Raw genomic sequence first — 20190 nt, forward strand, 5'->3', positions numbered from 1 at the left:
TCTCTTCATCCGCAGTGAGGAGAGAACATACTGCTCGCGGCTCCTCACAGAATCTGGTGTGTTGCTTATTTTTGAGACTTTTTTTGTGACTTCCCTTTGGGTATTTTTTTTTTGCCCTCTTTTGTGTTTTTCCCTTTTCAGGAAATGTTCCTACTTACCCTTAAAATTTTTGTTTATTTTTCCCCACTTTAAGTTATCTATTTTTCTCGCACACTCACGAGGCCCTCTTAGGCCTGAGCTTCAGTCAGGATTTTTCCCCTTCTTTTTTTCTTGGTGATTTGATCCTTTTTCTATCGCCATCGAGTTGTTTGATTTGGCCACGGCTGTTTTTCCTTCCATGTCATCGAAGGTTCCCAGTGGTTTCTGGCACTGTGCTTAGTGCAATCGGATCATCTCTGGTACTGACACATATTCCTGGTGTCTCCAGTGTTTAAGGCCAGACCACAACTGTACCAACTGTATTCTTTGCCTGCATATGCAAAAGAGTACACGGTTGTCCAGAGAGGCTTGGAGAGAGAATTCTTGGAGCCAGATCTGAATCGTCAACATTGGCGTTGGCGTTTGTACCAGCACTGGGTGCATCGGTCCCTATGGCTGCTAGACCCATGTCCAACAATGGAAGTGGGCATACATCAAGCAGGTCTCCACCTGCCTCTGTGCTGTCCACTGTGCAGGGCCTCAGGGACTGGTCTGCATCGGACCCGATGCCAAAGAGGTAGGAGCATTCAATGTCATCCTCATTGGCATTGAGGGGTGTTGATGTTTGACATCGGGTGAAGGCCAAGAGGCACAAGCATCAATACACTTCAACAGATGGTGCCAGGAGCACCAGAGCACCAAGGGATCTGGTGTCTGAGAAGTGTCGGCACCAGGAGGAGTGCTCTCCCTCCATCAAGGAGGTGCCAACACAAGGGTCTCCACGTAGCCGGGACCAGGTACTTGAATTGACATCACCAGTTTAGCAGGCTGTCTCTGAACTGACACCCAGGTTTTTCTGATGGTGGCCCTCAATTAGTGCATCTGGTCCATGCTTCAGTTGCAATTGGCGGGGATATTACAGCAGAGTGCATTAGCATCAGGTGTGCTTGCTCCAGCCTTGCCTCTTATGGCTGCCTTGTAGGGCCCTCACCCTGTTGTGAGGTTACCGACACCAGTGCCACATGCGGTACCAGTGTTGACAGTCGTCCATGCGGGTACCTCCCTTAATATCGATGGAGGAAGCTTTGCTGGAGTTGAGGGTGGAGCCTACATCTCTATTCTGCTCCAGGCAAGGACCAACTTCCTTCTACTCGAGACAGGCTCATTCTCCATTCTCCCATGAGGAGTTCTTTGCTGACACTAATATAGAGCACTAATGGGCAGTCTTCTCAGACTGCCCCCCTCCACCTGAGGAGAGATGAAAGTCTCCACCAGAGAGCCTTTCCTTCCCAGTATTTGTCAAGGAAATGGAGGCTGCCATTCCAATTCGTTTGGAGACTGAGGACGCGCTCAGGGCTGAGATGTTTGAGGTCCTGGATTACGACTCTCCTCCTAGAGAGACTATGACTGTCCCGCTTCACAAGATCTTATGTGATGTTCAGTGGAAGAATTGGGAGTCCCTTCTGTCGGTATCTGTCCTCCCCAAGCAAATTGTTACCATGTATAGGATGCAGAGTTCTTTTGGTTTTGATAAGCCACAGTTGCCTCATCATTCCCTGGTGGTGGAATCCACATTCAAATGAGCCAGAGGTTCCAGAGACTTTGCTTTGGTGCCCCCAGAAGAGAAGCTCGAACTCTGGACTCTTTTAGGTGGAAGATGTATAAGGCCTCATCTCCTGTATACAGTCATACCAGCTCTACATGAGCCTCTACTTGAGAAATGTGGTGTGCAATATGACTGATTGACGGGTTCTCTCCCATTGGAGCAGGCCAAATCTCTTATCCTATTGGCCAAACACCAGAAGGTGTGTCATAATTTTCTAGCCAGGGGCATATATGATACTTTGGTGTGGCATTCCGGATTTCTGCCTACAGTATAGCGATGCTGTGTATCTTTGACTTGGACCCTGCGGTCCAGCAGAGGTTGGTGGATGGCACAAGCTGGGGGGATATCTTTTTGGAGAGAAGATAGAGGAAGTTGCAGACCTCATCAAAAAACACAACGATACCATTGATACTGTCTTCCACCGAGCACCTTCTGCATCCTCCTCATCCAAAAGATTTCCAAGCAAGTTGAAGAGAGGTCCTTACTACTCTCAGAGTCTTAGATACGCCTCTTCTTCTCACCCTTCTCAGCAGTCTCAGCCCTAGTGTGCTCGTTCTTGTCAACAGCATGCACCTAAGACCCAGCTGGCTCCCCAGTCAAAACAGTGACAGTTCTGGGTGACCTACTGATGGTGGAGGGGGGGGGGGGCTGAGTTTTTTCCAAGAAAGGTGGCCCCTTGTAACTTCCTACCGGTGGAGGTACTTGCAGAGAAACTCTTCACCCTTCTAAAGCCCCATGAGGTTGAGTCCGTTCCACCAAGGAACAGATTCTATTCCATGTACTTCTTGTCCCAAAGAAGACTAGGGGGGTGGGGGAGGATGTGTCCCATCCTAGACCTAAGGGCCCTTCTCAAATGGAGGAGGTGTGCCGTATGGTGTGAGGGCAAAGCCCTAGATCCTCTTTCTTGCCCTACACAGACCCTGCTTGAATAACTTCAGCACTTCTCAAAGTTTGGTCTTAAAACCAACTCTGTAAGGGTTCACCTCAGTGCAATTAGTGCTTACCATCACCATGTGTAAGATAAGCCCATCTCTGGACAGCCTCTAGTATTTGCTTTATGAGAGGTTTACTGTTGACAAAGCCCCCGTCAAACCTCTGCCTGTGTCATGGGACCTCTACATAGTCCTCACCCAGCTGATGAAAGTTCCTTTTGAGCCATTTGATTCCTGTCATCTAAAGTACTTGACCTGGAAGGTCTTGTTTTTGGTGGCTGTTACTTCAGTTCGCAGGGTCAGTGAGCTTCAGGCCCTAGTAGCAGATTCACCTTATACAAAATTTCATCATAACAGAGTAGTTCTTCCCATGCACCCTAAATTCCTTCCTATGGTTGTGTCAGAGTTCCATCTGAACCATTCTATTGTTCTTCTAACATTCTTTCCCAAACCTCATGCCCATCATGGCAAAAGTGCATGGCACACCTTGGACTGCAAGTGAGCACTGTCCTTTTACCTGGAGCGGAGAGGCTCTATAGACAGTCTATCCATCTTTTTGTTTCTTTTGATCCCAACAAGATGGGGGTCAGCATTGGAAAACGCACAATCTCCAATCAGCTGAGGGTTATGTCAAGGCCCATAATGTCAAAGCCATGGTTGACTTCGGTAGCCCACTTGAAATCAGCCCCTACTGAAGGTAATCAATAGAAATAAAACAAAATAAAACATGGAAAAGAAAATAAGATGATACCTTTTTTATTGGACATAACAATACATTTCTTGATTAGCTTTCGAAGGTTGCCCTTCTTCGTCAGATCGGAAATAAGCAAATGTTGGTAGATGACAGCATATATAAGTGAAACATGAAAGCATTCAAGTGACAGTCTAACAGGATGGGGGTGGATATGTGAGAGACAGGAAGATGGACAGGTGAGATATGTATGGAGACAGGAGGGTGACAATCAGTACAATTTTCAAAGCAGTACAATTTTATGGTTTATAATGGGCTAGAAAACCCAGATCTTTGTTAAGTCCTGTCTGGTAGGTGTCAAAATATTTAATCATTCTGACGTCAAAGGTCTTATGTTCCTGTATTGTTTTAAAGTTCCATTTTAAGATTCTTACCATGAAGTCACTGGTACAGTGTTCTGGTTTTGTAAAGTGCTGCCCCACAGGCGTGCCATCTTTATTAGTACTGGCATTTTTCATATGGTGTCTATGTAAATTAAATCTCTTCTTTAGCATCTGACTTGTTTCTCCAATGTAGCAGCCTTCATTGCATTTTTACCCTGAATGATATATACCACATTGGAAGATGAGCACATGAAAGATTCCTTAATGTTGAATATTTTCCTTTGTGAATGACCATGGGGTCCGACGAAATGTTTTGGCATAGTTTCAGCTGGATATATTGCAAGGATGTGTGCCATTCTTTTCTTTTTGAGTCTGTGTTAGGAGCTTACTTCTAATTAGCTTGTGTTTTAAGTTGGGTGGCTGTCGGAAGGCCAGCACTGGTGGGAATGGGAATATCTCTTTCAGTAATTCATCCTCCTGGAGTAGAGGCTGCAGATCTTTTATGATTTTTCTTAATTTTTCCAGCTCTGGGTTGTATGTCACTATAAGGGGGATTCTGTCTGTGGCTTTTTTTTTCTTTGTACTGTAGCAGATTTTCCCTGGGTGTTTTGAGGGAGAAGGCAATATCCTTGGAGATTATTTTGGGGTTGTAGCCTTTCTGTTCGAAGGATGCAGTCAGAGTTTCAAGGTCTGTCTCTGTCCCCTGGGTCAGAGCAGATACGGTGGTATCTTGTGGCTTGGCTGTAAATAATGGATCTTTTTGTATGTGAAGGGTGGAAGCTGGAGTTGTGGAGGTAGCTGCATTTGTCTGTGGGTTTCTTGTATATGGACGTTTGTATATATCCATCACTGATTGAGACTGTGGTGTCCAAAAATTTGACTTTTTCAAGGGAGTAGTCAATTTTGAATCTGATTGTAGGATGGTATGTATTGAAGGAACTGTAAAATTGTTTCAGAGTTTCTTCCCCCTCAGTCCAAATCATAAAAATGTCATCGATGTACCAGAAGAAATTTGCAAGGCTGCAATGTGGTATTCAGTTCACACATTCACATCTCACTATTGCTTTGAGCAAGATACCTAATAGTTTGGACAGACAGTTGTGCAGAATTTGTTTGGAGTCTAGAATCCAACTCCACCTTCCTAAGCCCCTTTTGTTCTGTTCCAGGCTGGACTCTCATACAGTTTGTATATAATTTCAGGTTACTTTAAACTAGAACTTGCCGTTGCAAGTTCCTGTGGTCCTATTGTTGCTTTATGGTGAGCCTGGTAGCTAGGGATTACCATATGTGAGAAGAACATGGCCTGCTTTTCCTCAGAGAATGCGAAGATACTTACCTGTAGCAGATATTCTCGGAGGACAGCAGGCCATTAATTTTCATAATCCCTCCCACTTACCATTGGCGTTGTCTTGTATAACTATTTTACTGTACTGATGGAGCCACACTCTCATAACAGGTGGGAAGGCACTCACACATGCACAGTGGGGTCGCTGTCACATACTCTTAAAGCAATAGCACATGTAAAAGCGTTCCACACCGTGCGACGTAGATGATGTCATCCATGTGTGAGAATGAATAGCTTCCTGTCCTTGAAGAATACCTGCTACACCAAGGTACCTTCACTATATTCTATAATCTTAGTGCATAAGTGCTGGGCACAACCCTGATCCATCCATTCCTTTCCCAGATCCACACCTCTGGAACATAGAATAGCCATACTGGGTCAGAGTCCATCTAGCTCGGCCAATCAAGGTGACAAGTACCTGGCAGAAACCCAAATAGAAGCAACTTTCTGTGCTACCGATCCCAGGGCAAGCAGTGGCTTCCCAATGTCTGTCTCAATAGCAGACCATCAGGCTTGTTTTAGAAAGAGAAGGACGCCCATCTTTTGACACAAATTGGAAGATGGGCGTCCTTCTCACAGGGTCGCCCAAATTGGCATAATCGAAAGCCAATTTTGGCGTCCCCAACTGCTTTCCATCGCAGGGATGACCAAAGTTCATGGGGGTGTGTTAGAGGAGTAGCGATGCGGGACTTGGCGTGCCTAACACATGGGCGTCCTTGACACATAATGGAAAAAAAATGCATCCCTGACAAGCATTGGATGACTTTACTTGGTCCAGTTTTTCTTACGAGCAGGCACAAAAAGGTGCCCGAACTGACCAGATGACCACCGGAGGGAATCGGGGATCACCTCCCCTTACTCCCCCAGTGGTCACTAACCCCCTCCCACCCTCAAAAACGAACTTACAAAATATTTTGTGCCATCCTCTATGCCAGGTTCAAATGCCATACTCAGGTCCATCGCAGCAGTATGCAGGTCACTGGAGCAGCTTTAGTGGGTGCAGTGCACTTCAGGCAGGCGGACCCAGGCCCAGCCCCCCACCTGTTACACTTGTGATGGTAAATGTGAGCCCATCAAAACCCACCACAAACCTACTGTACCCACATCTAGGTTCCCCCTTCACGCCTAAGGGCTATGGTAGTGTTGTACAGTTTTGGGTAGTGGGTTTTGGGGGGCTCAGCATACAAGTAAGGGAGCTATGTACCTGGGAGCTTTTTCTGAAGTCCACTGCAGTGCCCCCTAGGGTGCCTGTCGGTGTCCTGGCATGTCAAGGGGACCAGTGCACTATGAATGCTGGCTCCTCCCACGACCAAATGGCTTGCATTTGGTCGTTTCTGAGATGGGCGTCCTTAGTTTCCATTATCGCCGAAAATCAGAAACGATTAAGTCTAAGGACGACCATCTGTAGGAACGACTTAAAATGTCAGATTTGGGCGTCCCCGACCGTATTATCGAAACGAAAGATGGACGCCCATCTTGTTTTGATAATACGGGTTTCCCTGCCACTTCGCCGGGACGTCATGCGGGGACGTCCTCAGGAAAACTTGAGTGCCCCTTTCGATTATGCCCCTCTATGGACTTTTCGTCCAGAAACTTGTCCAAATCTTTTTTAAAACCTTAATATGCTAACTGTTGTTACTACTTCTTCCAGCAAAGAGTTCCAGAGCTTACTATTTTTGTAGACTTCAGTCATATCTCCCTTCAGCCATCTCTTTTCCAAGCTGAAGAGCCCTAACCTTTTTAGCCTTTCCTCATATTAGAGGAGTTCCATCCCCTTTATCATTTTGTTTACTCTTCCTTGAACCTTTTCTAATTCTGCTATATCTTTTTTAAACATGGTGACCAGACCTGTACGCAATAGTCTAGGTGAGGTTGCACCATGGAGCAATACAGAGGCATTATAGTATTCGCCATTTTATTTAACATCCCTTTCCTAATAATTTCTAGCATCCTGTTTGCTTTTTTGGATTCCGCCACACACTGGGCAGAAGATTTCAGTGTATTATCTACGACGACACATAGATCTTTTTCTTGGGTGCTGAGCCCCCCAAGGTGGACCCTAGCATCAGGTAACTATAGAAACAGAAACATGACGGCAGATAAAGGCCATATGACCCATCCAGTCTGCCCATCCTCTGTAACCCATAATTCTTCCTGTTCCTAAGCGATCCCACCTGCTTATCCCATGCCTTTTTAAATTCTGGAACAGTCCTCGACTCCACCACCTCCACCAGGAGGCCATTCCACGCCTCCACCACCCTTTTTTGTGATACGAAAGTGCAAAACCCCTACGAGAGAAACTACACCGGTTACCACTCAAAGAACGCATCACGTTTAAAGTATGTACCCTAGTACATAAAATCATCCACGGCGAAGCCCCAGCTTACATGTCTGACCTGATTGACCTACCACCCAGGAATGCCAAAGATCATCTCGCACATTCCTTAATCTTCACTTCCCAAACTGCAAAGGCCTAAAATATAAACTAATGCACGCATCAACCTTTTCCTATATGAGCACGCAATTCTGGAATGCATTGCCACGTAACCTAAAAGTGACCTGTGAACTGACCAACTTCCGAAAACTGCTGAAGACCCATCTTTTCGACAAGACATACCACAATGACTAAAGCGCCTCATATTATATCGTTACCATATTTTCCATTACCATGCAACCCAAAATACTTCTGTAACACTAATGTCAACTCTCCTCTCATTTCCACTATCCACTATATATTGTAAGCCACATCGAGCCTGCAAAGAGGTGGGATAATGTGGGATACAAATGCAATAAATAATAATAATAAATAATACTTCCTTAGGTTACTCCTAAGCCTATTCTCTCTTAACTTTGTCATATGCCTCCGTCATTCCAGAGCTCTCCTTCATTTGAAAAAAGCTCTCTTCCTGTACATAAATGCCCGTGAGATATTTAAATGTTTCTATCATGTCTCCTCTCTCCCTCCTCTCTTCCAGCGTATACACGTTGAGGTTCATAAGCCTGTCCCTATAATTTTTTGCATTCAAGACCACTTACTAATTTCGTAGCCGCCCCTGGACCGACTCCATACTGTTATATCTTTCCATAGGTGCGGTCTCCAGAACTGCACGCAGTACTCCAAATGGGGCCTCACTAGAGACTTCTACAACGGCACTATAACTATAACTCCTTTTCCTGCTGGTCATGCCTCTCTTTATGCACCCAAGCATCCTTCTGGCGTTGAACGTCGCTATTTCTACCTGTTTGGAAAGCTTTTAAGGTCATCAGACACAATCGACCCCCAAGTCTCTGCTCTTCCTTCGTACACTGAACACTTCTCCCCCTATACTGTACCATTACCTCGGATTATTGCGACCAAGTGCATGACCCTGCATTTTTTTGGATTAAACCTTAGTTGCCAAATATCGGTCCATCCTGGTCCTTCCTCATGGGCATTGCACAACCTCCAGGGTGTCCACCCTGTTGTAGAGTTTAGTATGATCCACAAAGAGACAAACCTTACCAGACCAGCCCTTCTGCAATATCGCTCATGAAGACTATTTAAGAGCCGGCCCTAGGACCGATCCCTGCGAGATACGTTCACTGACGATATCCTTTTCTTCAGAGCAAGCTCATTACCACTACCCTCTGTCTCCTACCATTCAACCAATTTTTAACCTAATAAGGTTACTCTAGGTCCCATACTGAGGGCACTCAATTTATTTATCAGTTCGCCTGTGCGGAGCCGTGTCAAAGGCTTTGCTGAAATCCAAGTATCCCACATCAAGCGACCCTCCCACAATCGCAACTGTTTGTGCACCCATCGAAGAAGACAGTCAGATTCTCGTCTGACATTGATCTGTCATGCTGCCTCGGGTCCCACATTCTATGATTTGAATTGTTCTTCCCAATGTGCATCACTTTGCATTTGTCCTTAATAAATTTCATCTGCATTTGGATGGCCCTCTAGCAGATGTGTGCTAAAGATTTATGCACTAAGATTATAAATTATTACTAAGGATAGTTACATGTGTACTGTAACTCAAATTAGTGCGAATTAGCACAACTTCATATATACTTATTATTGGTAGTTAGTGTCAATTAACACCTAATTTAACAGCTAAGTTATGCATGTAACTGCAATCTATAATTTACTGTGAAAATAGTACACTAAACGTGAAAATTTCTGCACAAGATTATAGAATTAGGGGTTATGTACCTTTATAAAATGCTAGCAAAAATCCTGTAGAAATCACAGCTAACCTGCAGATGTACACCTTTATGCCTGTGTGTACATTATGACTCCACCCATACTCCTCTCCTACATCCAGGAGCTATGAAAGTATGTGCGTTCTTGTCATGTGTATTTGTATGCCGTGCGTAATTTTACAAGAGGCCCTCTACACACATATACTGACATATAAAATGAAAAAGCTTTATAAAATACCCTTTATGACAGGGTCCCATATGTGCCTTTGTAAAAATATGATTGTTTTAAAATTACTTTCTAATTGTAAAGCTGTTCGTTTTATGTTAGGATTGGCGATCATCATTTTTCACATACTGTATATTCAGCATCACAGAGTATCTGTGTAGGAAAAGTAGCTTAATTGTTGAGAACCAGGGAAGCCTATTTGAAATCCCAACCCTCCATTGCCTTGGGTACAAACTTAGGGCCCTGTTTACTAAGCTGCGATAGAGGCACGCTAGCAATTTTAGCTAGTGCTAGAGACACCCCATAGATTCCCTATGGATGTCCCTAGCATTAGCGTGTGCTAAAAATGCTAGGCACCTTAGTAAACAGGGTTCTTAGATAGGAATCCCTCTGGGGACCTGGAAATAACTACTATATACCTGAAAGTGTAGCTGTAGGGACCCTTTTACTACGCCGCATCAGAGGCCTACGCACACCCAACGTGTGCCAAAAATGGAGTTATCGCCCAGCTACCTTGTGGCTCTTGCAGGTAATTTCATTTTTGGCATGTTTCTGATACGCACATCTGAAAAAATAATTTTATTTTCGATGCTCGGATTGGACTCATGCCAAGTGGCCTTGACGCACGTATGTAATTACTTCCTGTTACCGCGTGATACTTTATCGCTGACAGTAAGGTGGGTTTCAGACCCAAAATGGACGCGTGGCAATTTTCATTTTGCCACACGTCCATTTTCGTCAAAAAGTTAAAAAAGGCATTTTTGCAGGTGCCTGAAAAAATGATTCTGCGCGCGTCCAAACACACGCCTACACTACCGCAGGCCATTTTCAGTGCACCTTAGTAAAGGACCCTGTAAGACTTATTTTGTCTCTACATTGCAGGTTGTGTGATTTAAATTCACTTGTATTACATTATAGGTTTGTTATTGTATATCTCTTCATACAGTTGAGGATTTCTTATGCTGTCTCCCGCCTTGAATCTCAGTTGAAAGTCATAGAATTGAATAAATAAATAGAATAGACTCACTTTGAGATTCAACTGAAAAGGCGTGAGCTAAAATCCAGTACTCTTTCCCTAAATATATGGATTTTTTAAAACTTTGTCTTATTTTCCTTGAAGCACCCATTGCAATCCAGATTAAGGAGAAAAAAAGAGATACAACTCTGTCCAAGACATTTCTCATGTACACCTATACATTTCTCAGGGCACATATTCAATGTTTTTTAGGCCCTTATTGGCACATACTAGACTGGTATTATCTCTATCAATGCCTAGCTATGGTTTGTATTAAAAATATATATATATACTGAGATCACTCACCACTGCTGAAAAATTGACCCTATGATGTCACAAATGACATCATATACAGACTGAATAAAACAATTACATCCTATTTCTTTGAGCCAATTTGTGATATTCTCCTAGATCTAGCTGTTCCTAGGGTCTCAAAGCAATTACAAACTGGTAGGCAAATACTTTCTTAAAATAATGATTTAGCAGTGGCAAACAATACAATGATATTATCTGATAGAAGGTAAGTAGTATTACTTGCTCTGTAAACTATTAGGGCCCTGTTTTACTAAGCCACGCTTTAGACACACTAGCATTTTAGCATACACACCTTAGTAAACAGGGCCCTTAAAGTATTATATAGCTCAGAGGAGAGAGAACTTTGTTTTGAACATTTTGAAGATTCAGTTGCACCCCTGTGATATGAATTTTTTATTTTATTTTATTGTAAAGCGTATGTCCAATTTACAGGCAATTTACAGCATTTAATCACGGGACTTTAACATTATAAATTTGATGTTTATGCTAGCAAAATGTTCATTGTAATATTTTCTTGAGTTTCTGCAAGTCATAACAGTGGAGAGAAAGCACTACAGGTCACCTGTGTTTATTCAGGAAAAACAGACTTTTGAATATTCAGTTGAACTAGACACAGTGATGCTTGGGTATTAATCTGGTTTAGACCTTCCGGTTTATGGGCTATTTCTCATTTGATTTAATGGTGCTTCTCATCTTTGATATAATGTTCTGTTGAGTAAGAAAGAACCACCTGCTAAAGCACTTTATATTGCTGTGACTAACAGGAAGGGTGGTCGGGTGTTGATGAAAAGCAGTTGAGCGTTCCCAGCCACACTTGGCTCTTGAACTTACTTCTTAATCTGTAGTTGACCACCGGCTGAACAGCAGGAAAAAGGCAGTGAATGTCAAGGGCAGTGGTGAAGGTCACATTTCAGCCTGGACTTTGGCCACTGTGCATTCCTCTGGGGTTTGCAGACTGACCTGATGTTCACAATATCAATACATGCATATAGGCATGTAATTTCATTGTCTGTCTTTCTTTCCTTTGTTTTCAGATACAGATTGGTATCTATGAAGAAGAAACTGGAAAAAGATCAGGCCACCATTGGAAAGGTACTATAGTTTTTGACATTAAATAATGACTGTTTTAAGGCACAGCATAATCAGTTGCTGATTGAACAGAAGTTGAATTAAAGGAAATCTAGTAAATAAGAAATTGCTTGTTGTTTTAACTGGAAGAATGATAAGGGATCAGCATGGAGATATTTGTGGGATAAGTAAGAGGAATATTAACTTGAGAACTCCTATGAAAGAAACACATCCAGAGAAGGTACCCAAGATCAATAAAATGTGAAAAGAAATTGTGGAAAATAATGGGGAACTTTAGAAACAAAGCACTAGTGTGCTAGCTCTGGAAGAAGAAGTAGAAGTGTGATGCACATTGAGGATCTTAGATCTGCCTGTGATTCTGGCAGCTTTTGATTGAGCTGCTGCTGAAAAAGGTATGAACTAATCTAAATAAATGAATATAAATATACTTGTATTGAACTCATTGAAGAATCATCTACAGATGTTGTACGTGAACATTCAGAACCATATGGGTCCTTCTTCAGATAAGTTCTGGATGATAGAAACCTCTGTAATTAATGTAACTATAAACTTTCGTTTTGGAAAGTTTTACAGATTTTTTTTCCCGTGGTTTGTTTTCAACTGTTGATGCTGGCCTAAAGTTGGGTAAAGTTTTGCACAAAACTTATGCATAAGTGTAAAGTCTGTGCTAATTGTTAAGGGCATTCCCAACATGCCCCCATATGTTTACACAGAAAAACTGTTTACTATGTATTAAGGTGCTCATTTCAGAAGCATCATGTTCATTTAGGACATCCATAAACTGGGTTGTAAACATTTATCTTGTTTTGATTTAACAAAGCCAGGATATACATATCTAAAATTGAAGAGTGTGCAAATGACAGGGCACAGTTTTGGGGAGAACTAGGGCAGGATTAAGAAATGAATGTTTATTCCCAGTTCAGGAGGGAAATGTCTATCCTGCTTATAATCGAACTAGAAAAACGCTCAAGTTCCGACCTAAATCGGGAGATGGACGTTTATCTCACAAAAACGAATAACGCGATATAATCGAAAGCCGACTTGAACGTTTTCAACTGCACTCCATCGCGGAAGCATACAAAGTTGACGGGGGCGTGTCGGAGGCGTGGTGAAGGCGGGGACTGGGGCATGGTTATCCCCGAACAGAGATGGGCGCCTTTCGCCGATAATGGAAAAAAAGTATGCGTTTGTAGCTAGAATTTAGGGCACTTTTTCCTGGACCCTGTTTTTTCACGAATAAGGCCCCAAAAAGTGCCCTAAATGCCGATTACCACCAGAGAGAATCGGGGATGACCTCCCCTGACTCCCCCAGTGGTCACTAACCCCCTCCCACCACACAAAAAAAATGATGTTTCACAACTTTTTATTTCACCCTCAAATGTCATACCCACCTCCCTGGCAGCAGTATGCAGGGTCCCTGGACAGTTGTTAGGGGTGCAGTGGACTTCAGGCAGGTGGGACCCAGCCCATCCCCCCCTACCTGTTACAATTGTGCTGCTTAATGCTTAGTTGTCCAACCCCCCCAACCCTGTACCCACATTTAGGTGCCCCCCTTCACCCCGTAGTGCTATAGTAATGGTTAGACTTGTGGGCAGTGGGTTTTGAGGGGGATTTTGGGGGGCCAACACCCAAGGGAAGGGTGTTATTGCACCTGGGAGCTCTTTTACCTTTTTTTTTGTTTTTGTAAAATTGCCCCCTAGGGTGCCCGGTTTGGTGTCCTGGCATGTGAGGGGGGACCAGTGCACTACGAATCCTGGCCCCTCCCATGAACAAATGCCTTGGATTTATTCGTTTTTGAGCTGGGCGCTTTCATTTTCCATTATCGCTGAAAAACAAAAATCCCATCTCACAAATTGTCGAATAAACACGGACGTTCTATTTTTTTTCAAAAATACGGTTCGGTCCGCCCCTTCACGGAACCCGTTCTCGAGATAAACGGCCATGGAGATAGGCGTTTGCGTTCGATTATGCCCCTCTAAATCCTAACAGACTGACATTGGGATTTACACCTGCTTCCTAGGATGTCTAGGTAATCGGAAAAATGCTCCTCTTGGGTAGTGCTCCACTGCAGGGATTAGGAGAGGTCACGTTCTCCCCCAACAGCCAAAATGAGAAAGGATACCTGGTTTGTGACAGCTTCAGGAAAAACAAACATTTGTTTCTAAAATGACTAAAATAAACATTTATGTGCTTGCATATATGACAGTTTTTGTTGCTATTTTGTAACATAAACATTTATGTGCCTATTTTGATCCATTAATGTTTTGGACATGTATTTTTCTAAAATTGATGTTCATGTTGCATGTAACCAGTGCATAAATGTCCTTTTCTCCATGTATTTTAGAACAGGCTGTATATAGTCATATCGTTTTCTAAAATACTAGTGGAACGAGATGTTCAGACTTGAAAGTCTTAATTCTGATTTGAATTTCCTTTCTAAAATGCTACTTCATGTGCATTCAGCCTCCTAACTGTAACAGGGATAGTGTGCAGTAAAGAACTGTGCTCTAACTGCAGTATGCAGTTCCTGTTCCTAACTTCACCATTTCCTGTTCCATAGCAACCTATACAGGTTAGTGCATGAATTAGTGGGCGCTGTCTTTCAGTGTGAGTGCAGTAACAGATACCGTGCTGTTACGCTATCACCACATCTAATTCCCTTGTTAACTCAGGAGCAGTGGAATATTTTTTTTGTTGGAGGGGCCAAACAATCATCTCCAGCCGAACCTCAAGCTTCTAGTTATTGATGCCCGTGATGGGTAAAATATTATTGGGGCCATGTGCTCCGGTGGCCCACTCTATTCTGCTGCCCAAGCACTAATCCCCTAATTAGAAACATGCACCCAACTAATGCTTAATGTTGATTAGTGATAATTACTACAGATTAGCAGTTACACCCATAACTGCCCTTAGTTGATATTCTATAAGATGAATGTACAAAATCTGTGACCTGCAACTGCAGGGGGGTGTGGACCTGGGAGGGACAGGGACTGGTGACAGACATGCCTAGCACTTATGCGCACATCTTATATATAGCTAGCAGTTAATGTGCAAACATTTACACCAGCAACTGAAGTGGTGTAAGTGCTCATGCATAAAGTTAGGCATACAACTGTGGACTTACGCTAGTATTCTAGTACAAGCAATTCTCCGAGAACACGCAGGCCAGTCATATTCCTCACAGTTGAGTGACTATCATCCAACAGAAACCGGTGCGGATGCTGACTAGCAAGAAGATTGTAGAAGTTTCTAGCAGCATCCCACTGTGCATATGCTGGTGCCTTCCCACCTGAGCACAGGTCCCTCAGTCCTTCATTTTCTACGGAGCAGGGAGGATTTGTCATTCATGGTCTCCCCTCTGTGCTTTTTTCTCTGCTTTTGCAATGTCTTCCTGTGTGGGTATATTCCCCTCCTTTTGGGTCTTTATTTTCACTTTTGTTATTTTCTCTCTTAGTGTTTTTGGCAGTGGCGTAGCAAGGGCGGGGCAGTGGGGGCGGTTCGCCCCGGGTGTCACAGGTGGGGGGTTGCTCTGCTAGCGAATCCCTACCAGCTCCAATCCACCCGACAGCTGTGTGGTGCGACGCCTCACGTCTGTGCTGCTGTAAGAGAAGAAAATCGCCTCTTCGGCCCTTCCCTCACTCTGTCCCAACGTCGAGGAAATAGGATGTTACATCAGAGGGCGGGACACAGTGAGAGAAGGGCCGACGAGGCGATTTTCTTCTTTTACAGCATGCAGAGTTGCATGAGGCGCCGGGTGGTACGAGCTGGTAGACAGGTGGGAACTGGGTCGGGGGGGGGGGGGTGCCATGTTGCTCTGCAGCCGGGGAGGGGGGGGGTGCCATGCAGCAGCGATCCGCCCCGGGTGGCAGTGAACCACAGAATGCCACTGGTTTTTGGCCCTTCAGGTTTTCTTTCTTTTTCACAGCTCAATTGGTCCAGTTAGGCCTGAGCACCAACCTCAGTTTGGGCTCTGTCCATTTTCTTAGTCTAAAATTGAGGAATTTAATTTGGACGCAATTCTTTTCTCGATGTCCAGTAAGACCACATTGGCTTCAAACACTGAGGACAGAGAGGTCCACATCAGGTCCAACAGGAAGGGGATCCTCGAAGGCTGATCCATCGACATTAGCACTGAAGCAATCGACCTTGATAGCTGCTAAGACTTCAACAGCCACTGGGAGTGCACTGACATCAAGGAGGGCTCCACCTCTCTTGATATCAAGCATTGAAAGTAGACCCCGAGACCAGTCAGCATCAGACCAGACACAAAGGTCATTTACTACTACTACTACTTAGCATTTCTATAGCGCTGCCAGGGTTACGCAGCGCTGTACAAGTTTAAACACGGGGAAGGACAGTCCCTGCTCAAGAGAGCTTACAATCTAACGGTAACAGACTACGTAGGCAGTGTAGGTAACAGGAATGGGGAAGGTGGTTAGGCGCCAAAAGCAAGGGAGAAGAGATGGGCCTTGAGTAAGGACTTGAAGATGGGCAGGGGATGGCGCATGGCGTATGGGCTCAGGAAGTCTGTTCCAGGCATAAGGTGCTGCGAGGCAGAAGGGGCGGAGTCTGGAGTTAGCGGTGGTGGTGAAGGGTACAGATAGGAGTGATTTGTCCTGAGAGCGGAGGTTACGGGTGGGAACATACGGGGAGAGGAGGGTAGAGAGGTAATGGGGGGCAGCAGATTGAGTGCACTTGAAGGTCAATAGAAGAAGCTTGAACTGTATACGGTAGTGGATTGGGAGCCAGTGAAGCGACTTGAGGAGGGGGGTGATATGAGAGTATCGGTTCACGCGGTAGATAAGACGTGCGGCGGAATTTTGGACAGATTGAAGGGGGGATAGGTGGCTAAGCGGGAGGCCAGCGAGGAGAAGGTTGCAATAGTCAAGACGAGAGGTAACGAGCGAGTGGACGAGGGTGCGGTTGGTCTGTTCAGAGAGGAAAGGGTGAATTTTGCTAATATTATAGAGGAAGAAGCGACAGGTCTTAGCTGTCTGTTGGATATGGGCAGAGAAGGAGAGGGAGGAATCGAAGATGACTCCGAGATTGCGTGCTGAAGAGACGGGGAGGATGAGGGTGTTGTCAACAGAGACGGAAAGTGGGGGAAGAGGAGAAGAGGGTTTGGGTGGAAAGATAAGGAGCTCAGTCTTTGCCATGTTCAGTTTCAGATGCCGGTTGGACATCCAGGCAGCGATGTCGGAAAGGCAGGCTGAAACTTTGGCCTGGGTTTCAACTGTGATGTCGGGAGTGGAGAGGTAAAGCTGGGTGTCATCGGCATAGAGATGGTACTGGAAACCATGACATGAGATCAACGAGCCAAGGGAAGAGGTGTATATCGAGAAGAGAAGCGGTCCAAGGACAGATCCTTGGGGAACACCAACAGAGAGCGGGATGGGGGTGGAAGAGGAGCCATTAGAAGATACTCTGAAGGTGCGTTGGGAAAGATACGAGGAGAACCAGGAGAGGACGGAGCCCTGGAACCCAAATGAGGACAGTGTGTCAAGAAGTAAATTATGATTGACGGTGTCAAAGGCGGCGGATAGGTCGAGGAGGATGAGGATGGAGTAATGGCCTTTGGATTTGGCGAGGAACAGGTCATTGCAGACTTTAGAGAGTGCTGTTTCTGTCGAGTGTAGTGGGCGAAAGCCAGATTGAAGCGGGTCGAGGACAGCCTGAGAGGAGAGGAAGTCAAAGCAACGGCTGTGGACAGCACGTTCAAGTAATTTGGAGAGGAAGGGTAGAAGAGAGATGGGGCGGTAGTTGGAGGGACAGGTGGGGTCAAGTGATGGTTTTTTGAGAAGTGGTGTGACTACTGCGTGCTTGAAGGTGTCAGGGACAGTAGCAGTGGAGAGAGAGAGGTTGAGGATGTGACAGATTGAGGGGATAACTGTAGGAGAGATGTTGGTAAGCAGATTGGTGGGAATGGGATCCGAGGAACAGGTGGTGCACTTGGAGGAAGAAAGAAGGCGAGCAGTTTCCTCTTCGGTGATCTCAGGGAAGGAGGAAAAGGAGGCCGGGTTAGGTTGGTTGAGGGAGTGGGTTAAGAAGTCACAGGGAGGAGAAGGCTTGGAAGTGAATTCAAGGTTGATCTTCTGCACTTTATCGCGGAAGTGGTCAGCTAGTGATTGAGGAGAGAGTGAGGGAGGGGTGGGAGCGGAGGGTACTTTAAGTAGGGAGTTGAGGGTGGCAAAGAGGCGACGAGGGTTGGAGCCAAGAGAATTGGTTAATTGAGAATAATATTCCTGTTTGGCAAGGAATAGGGAGGACTGGAAGGAGGATAGCATGACTTTGTAATGGGTGAAGTCTGATAGGGTGCGAGATTTCCTCCAGAGTCGTTCAGCAGATCGGGTGCAGGAGCGAAGGTAACGGATGCAGGGGGTTAACCAGGGCTGCGGATTAGTGCGCTTAGTGGGGCGAGAGACAGATGGTGCTAGGGTATCCAGAGCGGTGGAGAGAGTTTCATTGTAGGTAGAGACAGCCGTGTCGACAGATTCAGAAGACGAGATGGAAGGGAAGAGATTGGAGATGTGGGAGGATAGGGTAGGGGGGTCGACAGCTTGGAGATTCCTGAAGGCCGTGGTTATAGTTGGGCGAGGTTGAGGGGGAGGGTGATGAAGTGTGAGGGTAATTAGGTGATGATCTGAGATAGGAAGGACTGAGGTGCAGAAATTGGAAGGTGAGCAGGAAGAGACGAGAACGAGGTTGAGACAATGGCCATCACGGTGAGTAGGGGTGGTAGAGCATAGTCGGAGGTTAAAGGAGGATATCAGAGTAAGGAATTTAGAAGCGTAGGCATTGGATGGGTTGTCAACGTGAATGTTAAAATCACCAAGAATGAGGGAAGGAGATGCGGGATCAAGAAAGACGGTGAGCCAAGCGTCGAAGTCAGTAAGGAATGAAGAGAGGGGCTTGTCAGGGGGGCGGTAGATGACTGCAACTCTGAGTGGTAATGGATGGAATAGCCGGATGGAGTGAGCTTCGAAGGACGAGAAGCAGTGAGACTGCGGTAGGAGGAGGGGTTGGAAACTACAGGAGGGTGAGAGAAGTAGCCCGACGCCTCCACCGCGGCCATCTGGGCGGGGAGTGTGGGAGAAGAGATAGCCTCCATGACAGAGGGCCGCGACTGAGGCAGAGTCGTCAGGGGAGAGCCAGGTTTCAGTTAGGGCGAGCAGTTGGAGGGAACGAGAGATGAAGAGATCGTGGGTGAAGGGCAGTTTGTTGCCGATCGAGTGGGCATTCCACAAGGCACATGAGAAGGGGAGGGAAGAGGAGGGGAGGAGGGGAATAGGGACGAGGTTGGAGACATCACGGAAGCGTTTGCATGGAAAGGAGGAGGACAGGTGGGGGGGCCTGGATTAGGGTTAATGTCTCCCGCGGATAGCAGGAGGAGGAGCAAGAGAGTGCGGAGGAGGGTGGGGGAGGTCGGGCGACGAAGGCGACGAAGACGGGGTGCACTTAGGAGGAATGGTGAAGGGTTAATGGTAGGAAGGAGATGTTGGAGATTAAGGGCTAGGAAGGAGGAGGGGGACAGGAGAGATGGTGAGGTGGTGAGGGATGCCGTAGCGGGCAGGATGGGAGGGAACACAGGTGGGCAATGGGTTCCAGCGGTAAGGGGAGGGGAAAAAGATTAGGAAGGGACAGGGCAAGGAAGAAGATGTGGACAGGGGCCATAAGTAGTGGTTACAGTGTGACAGGTGTAAGTGTAGTGACAGAGCGAAGAGCCGGAGGCTTGGAATTGGAGGGATTGATGTACTGGAGAGTGGGTAAGTGAGTGGCTGGCAAGTTAGGAGGCAGGCAAGTGTGGCAGTGGCTGCAAGCTTGTAGGCGGGGTGAAGCAAGCTGGTGCGGATGGACAGGAACGAGCAGGGAGAGGCAGGTGGGCTGGAACAAGCAGTGAGGCAGGTAGGTTGACAAGTTAGCAGGTCGGCAGGTAAATCAGTGGGAGACAGGCCAACAGGCGGGTTGGGGCATGCTGGTGCCGATGGATAGGAATGAGCAGGGAGACGCTGGAGAGCAGGTAAGTTAAGGGCTGACAAGTTAGCAGGCGGGCTGGAGCATACTGATGCAGGAGGACAGGAGTGAGCAGGGAGAAACTGGAGAGCAGGTATGTCAATGGCTGGTGAGTTAGCGGGCTAGTAAGCTAGTAGGCAAGTAAGTCAATGGCTGACAAGCTAGCAGGTGGGCTGGAGCAAGCTGGTGCAGATGAATAGGAACGAGCATGGAGAAGCTGGAGCAGGCAGTCTGGAGCAGATGGACTGAGAC

The 20190-nt window shown here is 45.8% G+C and overlaps 1 protein-coding gene across 1 annotated transcript in view; it reads left to right on the forward strand.

The window, feature by feature from the left end:
* The first annotated feature begins 590 nt into the window (after positions 1–590).
* Positions 591–20190, forward strand: part of C1H10orf67 (chromosome 1 C10orf67 homolog) — a 206763-nt gene continuing 187163 nt past the window's right edge. The window contains exons 1-2 of the mRNA XM_030201660.1: positions 591–715; positions 11874–11931. Coding sequence (XP_030057520.1) covers positions 591–715; positions 11874–11931 — 183 coding nt within the window. The remainder of the gene's footprint in view (positions 716–11873; positions 11932–20190) is intronic.

Source organism: Microcaecilia unicolor, chromosome 1, assembly GCF_901765095.1.
Source record: "Microcaecilia unicolor chromosome 1, aMicUni1.1, whole genome shotgun sequence".
Lineage (NCBI taxonomy): Eukaryota > Metazoa > Chordata > Amphibia > Gymnophiona > Siphonopidae > Microcaecilia > Microcaecilia unicolor.